This window comes from Myotis myotis, unplaced genomic scaffold (assembly GCF_014108235.1).
Source record: "Myotis myotis isolate mMyoMyo1 unplaced genomic scaffold, mMyoMyo1.p scaffold_m19_p_1, whole genome shotgun sequence".
Taxonomy (NCBI): Eukaryota; Metazoa; Chordata; class Mammalia; order Chiroptera; family Vespertilionidae; genus Myotis; species Myotis myotis.
Genome location: NW_023416313.1, coordinates 75,866,311 through 75,879,885, shown reverse-complemented (window position 1 = coordinate 75,879,885; position 13,575 = coordinate 75,866,311). Strand labels below are relative to the sequence as shown.

The following is a 13,575-nucleotide window of genomic DNA, read 5'->3' as shown; positions in this document are numbered from 1 at the left end:
AATCAGTCATTAGCAAACATTGTAGTTTGTTATTAATAATTATGTATAACAGGATATTGTAAAAATTAAGATACGAAATTTCAGGAAACCATAAAAATTCTAGAAGAATCCAAAGGCAACAAAATCTCAGACATATGCCGAAGCAATTTCTTCACTGATACAGCTCCTAGGGCACTTGAAACTAAAGAGAAAATGAACAAATGGGACTACATCAAAACGTTTCTTACATACCGTTATATTGGTTGGGCCGCAAAAATATTTGTTGTGGACCTCATGCGGCCCACAGGCCGAGTTTGACATGCTTGATGTAGAGAAACTACAGAAGTACTGGTGATCTGGTGACAACACTTACCATGTAGAATTGACCCTTGAACAACACAATTTAAACTGCTTGGGTGCAATTACACCAGGATTTAAAAAAAAAAAAAAAATAGATACAGCCTGCCCTTTGCATTCACGGATTCAACCAACCTAGAGTAGAAACAATATTTTTGCATTCCCAACTGAGGATTCCCAAAAATACTGTTTTCCATGCACAGTTGGTTGAATCTGTGGTTGCAAAACCCATGAATAGGAAGGGTTGACTATAGAGTCAAAAGTCACATGCTGATTTTCTACTTCTAAACCCCTGCATTGTTCAAGGGTCAATTGTATTCAGAAATAAAGGTTTGGAATGTGTTTTAATTATTTATTCTGCCTTATTTTTATGGAGTAAGACTTTCACCCTCAAAAGGGGAGCCTCTCAAGCCAGAAACTTCAAAGGACTTTTCAACCAGTCACTTCTCACACTGCCTATCCAATCTGCCAGATCCTGCCATCCACTTTTCCTTCATCTCCTCCACCTCTTCTACATCCCCAAATTTACCTTTATTTAAAATTATTTTCATTTCATTCATTCCTTTATTCATTCAATGAAAGTTCATTGAGCTCTGTACCCAGTTCTGTCAAAGGCGACAACTCCACAGCAAACACTGCAGCTAGCGGAGGAGACAGCCAAGGAACCTATAGTATAGAGGTGGCTTTCATATACATAATATATATCATTTTAAGGGGCTATTACATATCCTATATAATAAAAGGCTAATATGCAAATTGTCACCTTAACTGGGAGTTCAACCAGGAGTTTGACCAGGGGGCGGGGCCAGCTGGCAAACCACCATGGCCCCTACCCCCAGCCAGCCTGGCCCAATTGATCCCGATCAGGATGGGCCGGCTGGACCCCACCTGTGCACAAATTTGTGCACTGGGCTTCTAGTAATATATAATGGAGTAAGTGCTCATGTAGAAAGGGTACAAAACCTTATGGGAGCTCAAGTGTACAATTCTGTCTGGGAGTCCAGAAAAATCATCACAGAGGACCTGATGTTTGAACTGAGCACAATTAGATTGTAAAAATTTATCCATATAGAGAAAGGAGAGAAGAAATCCCAAGCAGAGGAAACATCTCCAGTGCTGGTCCAGGTTGATAGGGTTCTTTTATCTTTAGGATATCATTTTGCCATCTTTACCATCACTTTGACCACATCGTTCACTCATTTGTTATTCGCTCTACAAATATTTATTAGCAACAGAAATTCTCCTAGGTACTGCAGGTATAACAGACCATAGTGCTCACGTTCTAGTTCACTCCCCAGACAATAAGGCCTATGGTCACATGCTGCTAGGCGTGCACCAGGCCATGCTCATCTTTTTCTTCAGCCACCTGGTATCCCATGCTGACTTCCCACAGTACTTCCCTGATCCCCAATGGGCTCATTATCACAATCTCACCTTGCTTAGTTAGTTAAGTTAACTTTTTAAAAATATTAATTATGTATCTTAATGCTCAAATTACCCTCATTTGAAAATTTCTCTTTAAAACCATAAACATTTCAAGACCAATGATGGCATTGGGCTTGATATGTACATGACTAAGTAAGGCCTTATGCTGGAAATACATATTCAATTTGAAGAAATAATAGATGTCTTCTTTTTGAAGACTTTCAGAATTAAAGAATTTCTGAAATGAGACTACAGTGCAACAGAGGAAATGGGTGCTCTCTTTGGAGTTATCTAAACTTTAGTGTGAGGCTCGGCCCTACAACTGACTACCTGTGTAGTCTTCAGCAGGTCACCAGTTCTCTATTAGTCTCATGTGTTATTGTCTGATAAATAAGGGTACTGATACCCATCTTGCAGAGCTGCTTTGCAAGCTATGATGACATGTGTCAAGTTTCTGGCACACAATAGGAATCAGTAACTGGGAGCTTTTTGCAAATGACCCTCAAATCTGTAAGAAGCTCTAGAACAGTGGTTCTCAACCTGTGGGTTGCAACCCCTTTGGCGGTCAAAAGACCCTTTCACAGGGGTCGCCTAAGACCATTCTGCATATCAGATATTTGCATTACAATTCATAACAGTAGTAACATCACAGTTATGAAGTAGCAACGAAAATAATTTTATGGTTGGGCCGCAACATGAGGAACTGTATTTAAAGGGCCAGAAGGTTGAGAACCACTGCTCTAGAAGAAAAGATCAGGTAAGAGAGGAGACTGAAAGTGTTAATGGAAATGAATTTGTATGGAGGTTTTAATATACTATTAGTTTTCATGAACAATTGAGCCATTCAACTACCCTCTGCCTAGATTCTGGGTCTTGCGCTTGGTCATGCATGTGATAACTTACATCAGGGGCTCACATCTTCAGGAGCAGGGTTCTTGATATGGAGAACTTTAAAACCGAAGTGAACATCCGACCTGGAGCAAAGGTGCAGTTTGAACTTCATTACCAGGAAGTGAAGTGGAGGAAGCTGGGGTCCTATGAACACAGACTTCATCTGAATCCAGGACGACTGGCCAAACACTTGGAGGTAAGTGTGGATTTGCAGGGTGTGCAGTGACGTCATCCTCTTATGGTCCTATTGTTCACCACCCTTTATGGTGTTTGATGCCACTCAACTCTGCAAGACAGTTTGCTGTACTGAAAAGGTTATGAGTTTGGAGTTCACCAGGCCACTTCCTTACTGATTTCAATGTCAGCTTGATTTCTTATTTGCTATGTCAGTTTCCTAGCACTGCTGTAACAAATTACCACAACCTGGGGGCTTAAAACCACAGAAATTTATTATCTCACAGTTCTGGAGAACAGAAGTCTGAAATCAAGCTGTTGGCAGGGCAGCACTCCCACAGGCTCTAGGAGAGAGTCTATTCTTCACTTTTTCCCTATGTTTGGCAGCTGCTGGCATTGTTTGACATCTGGCCTTGTGGCCACATCACTCTAATCGTCACCTCCTCTGCGTGTCCCCAATTTCACGCTGCCTTTTCTCTTATAAGAACAGTTGTCATTGGATTTAAGAACCACTGCATAGTACAGGATGATTTCATCTCAAGATTCTTGCTCCAGCTGGGTGCTCAGTGGTTCGAGTATCAGCCTGTGACTGAAGGGTGGCAGGTTCACTTCCAGTCAAGAGCACATACCTCGGTTTCAGGCTCAATCCTTGGCCCCAGAGACAACCAGTTGATGGATCTTTGATGTTTCCCTCTCTGTGTCTCTCCCCCTTCCTTCCATCCTCTCAAAAAGAAAAAAATCAATGGAAAAAATATCCTTGGGGAAGGATTAACAACAACAACAATAACAACAAAAGATTTTTAGCTGCATCTATTACCTTTTTCCAAATGAGATAACATCCACAAGTTCCAGGGACTTGATGTAAACATATCTTTTGGGGGACTGTCATTCAACCCACTATACTGGCCTTCTGACATGGGACAAGTTATCCTGAGTGCCCATGTTTTCACATGTGAAAAGGGTACTATTGCATATTTTGTCATCAGGCTAAAGAACAGTATGACAATGTCGACTGAAAAGCGGGAGCTGACAGAAGCTATTCAAAGTCAAGAAGCAGTGAACAAAGCCTGAGGAACTCGGCCCTGGGTTTGAAGTGTGGCTCAGCCACTTACTAGCTAGGTCACTCTGAATCTCTTTTTCTTCATTTGTAAAATGAGAAATAAAAAGTAAGAATAATAACAGATAATAATAACATTGGTGAGAGTTAAATGAGCTTATCCATGTGAATTGCTTAGCAAAGCACTTAAAGTATACATAGAGAAATGGCAGCTATGACTATGGTTTTGCCAAGGATCACCAAGAGGGATTATTCCCTACTACTATCTCTGCTCAAAACAAGAAGATAGAAAAGGAATAAAAAATTCTAGGATGTGGGGTAAATTATCTATTACTGACAGATCTACAGAGTAAATGCAGAATCATTTAACAATGGCTTCCCTTTCATTTTTTTCTTGTCCTAACAACATGAATTCTCTTATAAATAGAATAGAATAGAATAGAATAGAATAGAATAGAATAGAATAGAATAGAATAGAATGAATTAATCCCAGAGAAATGAAGCAATAGAAGGTGAGCACTCCGTTGCCTGAAGGGACTTCAGCCTCTATGGTAAAATGCATTATATCCTAGAGAATTTAAAGAACATGCAGAAGTGATGATGGGACTATGCCTGGTCATCTTTGGGAAAACTTGAAGAAGAGAAAACCAGCAGAGAACTTAGCAATTGCACTTCTAGCACAAAAAACCTTGAAAGATATTTTCATACATTGAATAATTTTCTTTGCCATCTCTAGGTAGATGTGTGGATTATTGAACCTCAGGGGTTGAAATTTCTTCATGTTCCTGACACATCCGATGGCCATTTCGATGGTGTGCCAGTCATATCTAAAAGAGACCAGAAGGTAATCACAAGCACTGCATGTTGCAGAGAGAGTCCAAGTGGCCTCCAGACATGAGTTCTGCCCTCCTCATGTGCCCTGGGGAATAGAAAAGTAGTCAGGTATTGAGCTGAGGTGTGGAGCAGTGATCCAGAGCAAAGTCTAGGGTCTTCCACAGGATGTTAAAAAAACAACTTCCAATGGTTTCATTGCGTTTTGACCAGTGACTGTCTTTTTGGAGTCTCATTTCCCCCAAGTCATCTTGACTGGTAACTAAAAGACAGCTTTCACATAACATATGGTGTATTTACATTAATCCCAGCAAGCGATATTCAGCTTAATGGCCAATAATAACCAACTATGGAGGAGTTAAATTCCTCTAAGAACCTTTCAGAACTAGAGCTGGTAGCTATTTCTTTCATGAGGGAATGGATGTATTCTTCGAATCTCTTCAAGAAGGCCAGAGGGGAAGGGGGCTGGGGTGGGGTGGAGCAGAAAGAGATTAACCAAAGAACATATATGCATAGCCCATAAATGAAGACAATAGTGTGGTGAAGGCCTGGGGTGGAGTAGGGGCTGAGTTGAGGATGGGGAGAGGAGGAGAATGGGGGACATCTGCAATACTATCAACAATTTTAAAAATTAATTACATTTTTAAAAAGGCCTGAAAATTAAGGATTACCATTGCATTACAGGTGTGCTGACCCCTGCCATTTTCCCAAATGTGGGAAACCTGACTGCATAATTTGTGCTAATGGGGGACTGTGTTCGCACTCTCCCTAACCTAAAAAAAAAAAAGGCCTGAAAACCTGGTCAACAGGCTGCCAGAGACTCCCCTCACATACCTTGGCACTGTCCCTTCCATCAGTAACAGTACTACTGATGCTGCTGGGGTACAGAACGTCCATTGGGCCTCTTGTGGGCACAAGAAGATGCAGCTGTCAACCTCTGGCCTGCAGAGAGATGGAGATTGAGACCTGGCTCTGACATTACTGTTCTTTCTAGGCCCATGTGTCCTTCAAGCCCACAGTAGCACAACAAAGGAAATGCTCTAACTGCTCCGAGACTGCGGTGGACGGAGAGCTGGTGGTGGTGTATGACGTGAAGAGAGAGGAGAGTGCCGGGGAACTTGAGGTGAGTGAACACAGGCTCTAGGAGAGCCACCTCACTGAGGCCAAAAAGGAATCTCTTGCTGAGCAAACCCCCTGGCCTCTGGGTAGCTGCTAGCTGCCAAGGCAATGCCAGAGCTGCAGAGAAGGGACTAAAATCGTATCTAAGCATTATCTCTTCACATCAAGAACCTGAATAAAGGGTCACTGGGCCTCATGTCCTTGTCCCAGAAAGGTACTTTTAGGCCTCATTTGAAGAATAATAGAAAATAACGAAATGGGAATTTTGCATAAACTTTCAAGGCTCTTTGCAACTAGACTATGAAAGAAAGCACGGAGTTCATGGGCTGGGAGGAAGGCACAACCAAAGCCTAGAGAAAGATCTGGGCCAGTGGTGAAGTCCGGGATCAATGAAAATTTTCCTTTTCCTTTTGTCATGTCTTAGATGTGTGTTTGTACTTCCCTTGTGCTAAAGTACAGCCCTTGGAGAGTATCCAAAACTTGCGCTTCTCCAGGAACAGGGAGGTAGGAAGTATCCACAGCTACACACCCTGCAGGGGAACCTGTAAGATTCTGGTAGAAGCAACCAGAGGGCAGTAGAAAGAGAATGAGGGGAACCAATCTTTACGACCTGCAGCCAAAGACTAAGAGGTAATCAGGCATCCAGCCATAGTGTCCTCCCATTCACCTCAAGAACAATCCAAACTCCCTAGAGTGCCCATAAAGGTCCTTTCAGATCTGCCCTGCTGACTATCCACCCTAACTCCCTAGATCAGTGGTCAGCAAACGGCGGCTCACCAGCCACATGCGGCTCTTTAGCCTCTTGAGTGTGGCTCTTCCTCAAAATACCACGTGCGGGCACACACGTACAGTGCGAAGTTGACTTAAAACTTTAAGTTTATTAAGTTAATTTTAGGGAATGTTGTGGGATGAAAGAAGATGTAGTGGCGAGGATTGAGAAAGGTATGTTGAGATGGTTTGGACATGTAGAGAGGATGAATGAAAGGAGATAGATGAAACAAGTATACAAGACGAGTGTGGATGGGAGAGTTGGAAGCGGTCGACCTCAGTGAATGTACCTCAATCAGATTGAGGACGTTTTTAGCAAAGGCCAGCTTAGGAGTACCCTAATTAAGTTAATAACAATGTACCTACCTATATAGTTTAAGTTTAAAAAATTTGGCTCTCAAAAGAAATTTCAATCGTTGTACTGTTGATACTTGGCTCTGTTGACTAATGAGTTTTCCGACCACTGCCCTAGATGCTTGAATTCTGTGGTCTCATTTTGCTGAACCATTTACAGAGCCCAAAGGTGCCTATTCACTCAGAGTCACTGCACTGTCTGAAACTCTCCACTACACCCCTATCCACCCCTATGCTGGCAGGCTAACTCCAACTCACACTCAAGTCCAGTGTAGATGCCATGTTCTTGGGAAAGACCCCCTTTTCTGAATTAGATGCTTCTCCACTGGGCATTCTTGGAACCTTCATTTTCCTGATGGTAGCACTTAACACCCTGAGCTGCAAACTGCCTCTTCACTTGTCTGGTTCCTCCACTGGCCTATGAGCTCAGGAGGAGGGTGGCTCTGTCATTCCCTGTTGGCTAGCAGGGTGCCTGCAGAAGCTATCAACAAAGACTGGGTGGAATGGAGGGGAGTAGAGAGGAGAGAGAAGTGAAACACCCTGGGGAGGTAACCTGCTAAGATGGCTTGGGCCTTCACAGGAAAGGAAGGAGGGAACAAGAAGAAGGGAGAGACGGATGGACACCAAGCTGCCACCTCTGTTCTCTTCTTTACAACTGTCATGCACCCTACTCACCATGACTCACCTCTCCTCTCGTCCCCAGATCCCCATCCTCCTATATTCCAAACATTGGTAATGGTTTAGTAATGTTCTGTTTTTCAGGTATTTAATGGATATTTTGTCCACTTTTTTGCTCCTGAAAACATGGACCCAATTCCCAAAAACATCCTCTTTGTCATTGATGTCAGCGGCTCAATGTGGGGAGTAAAAATGAAACAAGTAAGTACCCCTTGTTGGCTTGGTACCTAGATTCTCTACCTTCTTTGAACCCCACCCCCACCCCCACCCCTCAACAACGCAATCATCCAATGTACCTTAGCCCCAGGGCTTATCTTAGATGGCTTGGGCTGCCCTAACAAAGTGCCACAGACTGGATGGCTTGTGAATAACAGAAATTTATCTCGGAACTCACCTTTTTGAAATATATTATCTCAGTATAACCTCTTCTCCCTGATAACACTTCTGCTTCATAGTCTTCTGGTTCTCTGCATAACATTTTACTTTAATATCTTGCCATTGTTCATGAATTACTTTGAAATCATTCTGTACTTATCTTCTCTAATTACACTGCCATGCTTTGAGGGAAGCCACCTGTCTCATGTCTTCCTGTTTGGAGCTCAACATAGTCTTATTTAGCATTAAATGAGGTAGATGTAATTCTAAAAAACAAACAAGGAAGTTTCTTATTTTGCTCATCAATCCATTCATCTAACCAAGTTGAACAACTTACCGTCTATTCATTCATTAATTCATTCATTCAATAACCATTTCTGACCATCTTCTGGCACCCAAAAGAAGGGAAATTCATGCCCCGCCCCACCTCCCTTGCTCATACTCCAACACCAGGTTTCTCATCAATGGCATTACTGACATTTTGGATTGGATAATTCTTTGCTGGTATGGCCACCCTGTACATTGCAGGATGTTTAGCATCCAGGGCCTCTGCCCACTAATTGCCAGTAGCACCAACCCCTCAGCTATGACAATCAACATGTCTTCAGACATCGCCAAGTGTCCCCTGGTGGGGAAATTCCCCTCAGTTGAGAACTACTGCCCTAACATAGCAGTTTATTCATTGCTTCCTTCCTCCATTCATTTAACAAATATTAATTAAGCATCCAATACATGGCAGGCACTTAGTTCACCAGTAACAGAATCAACCAAAAACATTTTTAAGAAATCACCCCTACTGTCCTGGAGCTTACAGAACTTACGTTCTGGAGGAAGGGGGTAGAGAATAAGCAATAAACATAATAAGTACATTTAAAAGTATTTTCAATGGTGTTGTTGTGGGGGAAAAAGTTTCTTTAAAAAAAAAGAGTGTATTAGGAATCAGAAGTGACATTTGCAGGGAGGTTTTGATGGTTTGAAGAGAAAGATGAGAAGCATTAGTTTAAGAGAGTGGGTGAGTCGGTGGACTTGTGAAATACATTTGATTTTCAGGCACCATTACGGCGGAACCTGAAGTTTGTGATCCTTCGAAACAAAATAAGTCAGTAAAATGGGTCAAAATGCAGATGACCCATGCTCAGCATAAGTGTTGAGGTGGATGTAAGAGGCTTTCTATAAGAATTACAGCTTGTGTCAGTACTTGAAAGATGACTAGGAGGGATTCTTGGTCTTCCCTCTCTTCTCAGGCTCAGAGCTTATTTAATGTGACCCTTCTCCTCTCTCTCTTGAAATAGACAGTGGAAGCAATGAAAACCATATTGGATGACCTGAGAACTGATGACCAATTCTCTGTGGTTGATTTCAACCACAATGTGCGAACCTGGAGAAATGATTTAGTCTCAGCTACTACGACACAAGTTGCAGATGCCAAGAAGTATATTGAGAAAATCCAGCCTAATGGAGGTAAGTGGGTTTAGCCTGAAGCCCAGTGAGAAACATCTATAGGATTTGAATCTTGACTCACTGAAGAAATATTATTTCCTACTAGCGTTCTTTGCCCCATCTGCAATGGTCTGTCTTAATACATTTATTATTAAATAATGAATACTAAGTTCATTCCAAAAGTATAATACATAACCCGTCCCACACAAGTTTTTAATTATTCTAACCTTCCTCAGAAAAGAGTGTCAGTAAATGACATTTGCCTTCTCATTACTTGCAAAGTGTAAAATGTAACTGCCTTCGGAGGAGTGTTCAAGTCTACCAACAAGGCTGGGTTAGGTACCTTTAATTTTATGTTTAACAAAATGACAGAATGCTTTGAAAGGGCCAACTCATCTCTAAGGAAGTAGTTTACACTACAAAGGGAATAATTTACTCCACAGGGGGGGCCTTTACGGGCCTGGGCAAAATTGGTGTCACTTGGAAAGCAATCAAATGATTTGGGTACTGAATAAATTATTCTTGAGTTACCAGACAAATGAACCTGAACCCAAGATGTGATTGTTTCTGTGCAAAGAAAGAGTATATAACAGAACATTGTTATATTACTTTATATTACTTTATCAGGCACAAATATCAATGAGGCGCTCCTGCGGGCCATCTTTATTTTGAATGAAGCCAATAACATGGGACTGCTGGACCCCAACTCAGTCTCTCTGATCATTTTGGTATCTGACGGCGATCCAACAGTAGGCAAGTAGCACTTCAATTTTCTAGTACAAATATTTCTGCTGCCATTTCTTGGGAATGTGATTCATTTACAGTGGGAACTCTAATTGCATTTAGATATTAAACTGACTTTTTAAATGATTTTAAACCCGTGTTCCTATGAAAAAAGACTTCTTTTGACCCTGAAACACTCATCCTGTTTAGACCAGTGCCCAGACATTTTTCAGTGATGTCCCTGAATGCCTCGGTGTCACCTCTGTAATGTGGGGAAACTTTAATTTTTATTGTAATTGTGTGCTATGACTATTGCTAATACAGTACATACTAGTGAAATGCATTTATTTCCTCAACTTAAGGTATGGGAGATGGTGAATGGGCATATGTGTGGTGAGGATTGATCCAGGTCTCCAGTTGTACCTCTGGAGTCCTCAGTGATGTATTTTTATTGCTCTCCACACTTCCCTCAGCCCCTCACTGCAACCAGAGAAATTACTTCTGTCCAATACATTCTGTATGTTGACCATTTTTCTTATTCACAAAATAGCTCAACATCTCCCTGCTTCTATCATGTGTTATTATTTTTTTTGTCTCTTTACACTGACAAATATAAGGAAGAGTGAATGCTTAATTGTGTTTCTGTCTGTTATGTGGACAAGGACTGTATCTAACCTGTTCCTGACAGCTCAGTGGGAGGAAAACTGGTGACATGATCATGATGATGGCATCCTGAGCTTTAGAAAGACAAAGAGCAGCCGTTTTATTAATGGTGAAACTAGAATGGCAGTTGTTATATATTTGTTGCAGATTCATTGTTTTTTCCCCCACCTTGGATCAGGTTACTTGAAAATTGAACTTTAGAATAAAATCATAAGGAAGAAAAAGCAATAAAGTAAAAAATTAAGTTGGTTTCTTACTCCTGTCCCTCATCCTTCCAGTTCCTGTCCCCAGAGGCAGCCACTCATTACCAATTTCTTGTGTATCTTTCCAGAGATATCCTTTGCATGCCTGCATTCTACATATACATACATATACATATATATTTGAATACATGCACACATATACATACACACATGCATGCATCTATACAAATACATCCTACATATATCAATTATTTTTGTTTTTCCCTTTAAAATGTGTCTTTAAGATTATTCCAAGTAAATATATAGTTGCCTGGTTCTTTTTAATAACTATACAGTATTTCACAATTTGAATATACCATCATTTTTTAAAAGTATATTTGTATTGATTTTGAAAGAGAGAGGAAGAGAGAGGGGCAGGGAGATAGAAACATTGATCGGCTGCTTCCTGCATGCCTCCTCCTGGAGATCAAGCCCACAACCTGGGCATGTGCCCTGACCTGGATTCAAACCAGTGGCCTCTTGTTTCATGGGTTGACACTCAACCACTGAACCACACAGACCAGGCGAATGTACTATAATTTAACTAATCTCCCTTTTGGTGTACATTTGTTTCTAATGTGTGGCTATTCCCAATTACGTTACTACTAGACACCTGGTGCATGAAATTAATGCACTGGGGGTAGGGGGGTCCCTCAGGCAGGCCTGCACCCTCTCTCAGTCTGGGAGCCCTCAGGGGATGTCCGAGTGGGCCTAAGCTGACATCCTTAGCGCTGCCCTGAAGTGGGAGAGGCTCCTGCCACCACCTCTGTTCTCGCCAGCCATGAGCCTGGCTCAGGGCTTCTGGCTGAGCGGCGCTCCCCTTGTGGGAGTGCACTGACTACCAGGGGGAAGCTCCTGCATTGAGTGTCTGCCCCCTGGTGGTCAGTGCACATCATAGCGACTGGTCATCCTGCCATTCAGTCAATTTGCATATTAGCCTTTTATTATAGAGGATGTACCATTGCCCATAACTTCATTTCAACATGTATGAACACATCTGTAAGAAAAATTCCCAGTAATTGAGTCACTAGATCAAAGAGTGAGTTTTTAATTTTGACAAATTTTGTTAAACTGTTCTCCCATGGATTTTTCAAAAACTGTATAACATTGCCTCCTCACTTCTTTTCTTTCTTTTATCATCAACTTTAGGTGAACTAAAGTTGTCAAAAATTCAGAAAAATGTAAAGCAGAACATACGAGACAACATATCCTTGTTCAGTCTGGGGATAGGGTTTGATGTTGATTATGATTTTCTGAAGAGACTATCCATTGACAACCGAGGAATTGCTCAAAGGATTTATGGAAACCAGGACACATCTTTACAGCTCAAGGTAATATTTTTTTCTGTTCCTTTCTTTTCTCTTCACTCAAAAATCATTCAGTTAGTAATATCTGATACCTAAAAGAAATGGCCAAACTTAAGTGAAAAGTGTCATTTCAGCTCTACTTGGTTGCAAGAATAAAGTGTTCATGCCTTTCTCAGGCACTCCATTCTACTGTACACCTGCATTAACAGCGAGATGAGAGGCAGGAATGCGATGGTCACTTCCCTACCTTCTGAACAAGTTTTCCGAGGCACCAGCAGAGCTTCTTATGGCTTTACAGTCCCACCAAGCAGTTTGTCCTTTTTATCAGCTTGACCATGTCTTACCTTGGCATCTTAGATATCAACTTTTTATAATGCAACGCAGATCAAGCTGTAGCCTATAAATTTCCTTAAATATAAAGAATATGAATTACTTGTTTACTTTGACTAATGGACAAGAAAAAGATGTAGGAGAACATATTTTACCCCCCTCTCTGTCAATACCAGTTATCACCTATCAATGGTGGGCACCGTATTTAAACTTGGGAACAGATAGGGATAACTTCTAATTTGGGGAATATCAACCTAGCTGGCTTTTCTGATTCTGAGTGTTCATTAGCTATTCATGCTGGTCATGATAAAAAAAAATTCTGGGCTCTTATTAAGTCAATTATAATATTCTTACCAGTCTTTATCTTCTCTATGTCTCAGTTCGTCTGATAATTATGAGAATTTTTCTTGTCCCATAGCTTTCCACAGATATTCTGTGAAAATAAGAGATATCTGTTAAGCATTTGAAGAATCTCAGAGGAAAATGCTTTAGACCTATAAAATGGCATGAAAAGAATAATTTCTCTCTCTTTTTTTTATGAATTATAGAAATTCTACAACCAGGTCTCTACTCCAATGCTACGGAATGTTCAGTTCAACTATCCCCATACGTCAGTCACAGACGTCACTCAAAACAGTTTCCATAACTATTTCGGAGGCTCAGAGATTGTGGTGGCAGGAAAATTTGACCCTGCAAAATCAGAGCAATTACAGAGCATTATCACGGCAACTTCGGTACTTCGGCTTATCTGCTTATTCTAAAAATACTAACTGGTCCCTTGGATACAATCCATCTAGTGTATTAATAGGCTAACACTGCATCCCAAGAACCATGTATGTAGAATGAAAGCAATAGTGAAAGG

General features: G+C 41.2%; 1 protein-coding gene and 1 pseudogene across 1 annotated transcript in view; both read left to right on the top strand.

Annotated features, from left to right (window-relative positions):
- ITIH2 (inter-alpha-trypsin inhibitor heavy chain 2) overlaps positions 1-13,575 on the top strand; it is a 37,965-nt gene that overhangs the window by 9,828 nt on the left and 14,562 nt on the right. The window contains exons 6-13 of the mRNA XM_036341611.1: positions 2,686-2,848; positions 4,620-4,727; positions 5,709-5,837; positions 7,718-7,834; positions 9,301-9,469; positions 10,076-10,201; positions 12,226-12,407; positions 13,262-13,447. Coding sequence (XP_036197504.1) covers positions 2,686-2,848; positions 4,620-4,727; positions 5,709-5,837; positions 7,718-7,834; positions 9,301-9,469; positions 10,076-10,201; positions 12,226-12,407; positions 13,262-13,447 — 1,180 coding nt within the window. The remainder of the gene's footprint in view (positions 1-2,685; positions 2,849-4,619; positions 4,728-5,708; positions 5,838-7,717; positions 7,835-9,300; positions 9,470-10,075; positions 10,202-12,225; positions 12,408-13,261; positions 13,448-13,575) is intronic.
- On the top strand, positions 5,346-5,486 carry LOC118662520 (annotated as a pseudogene).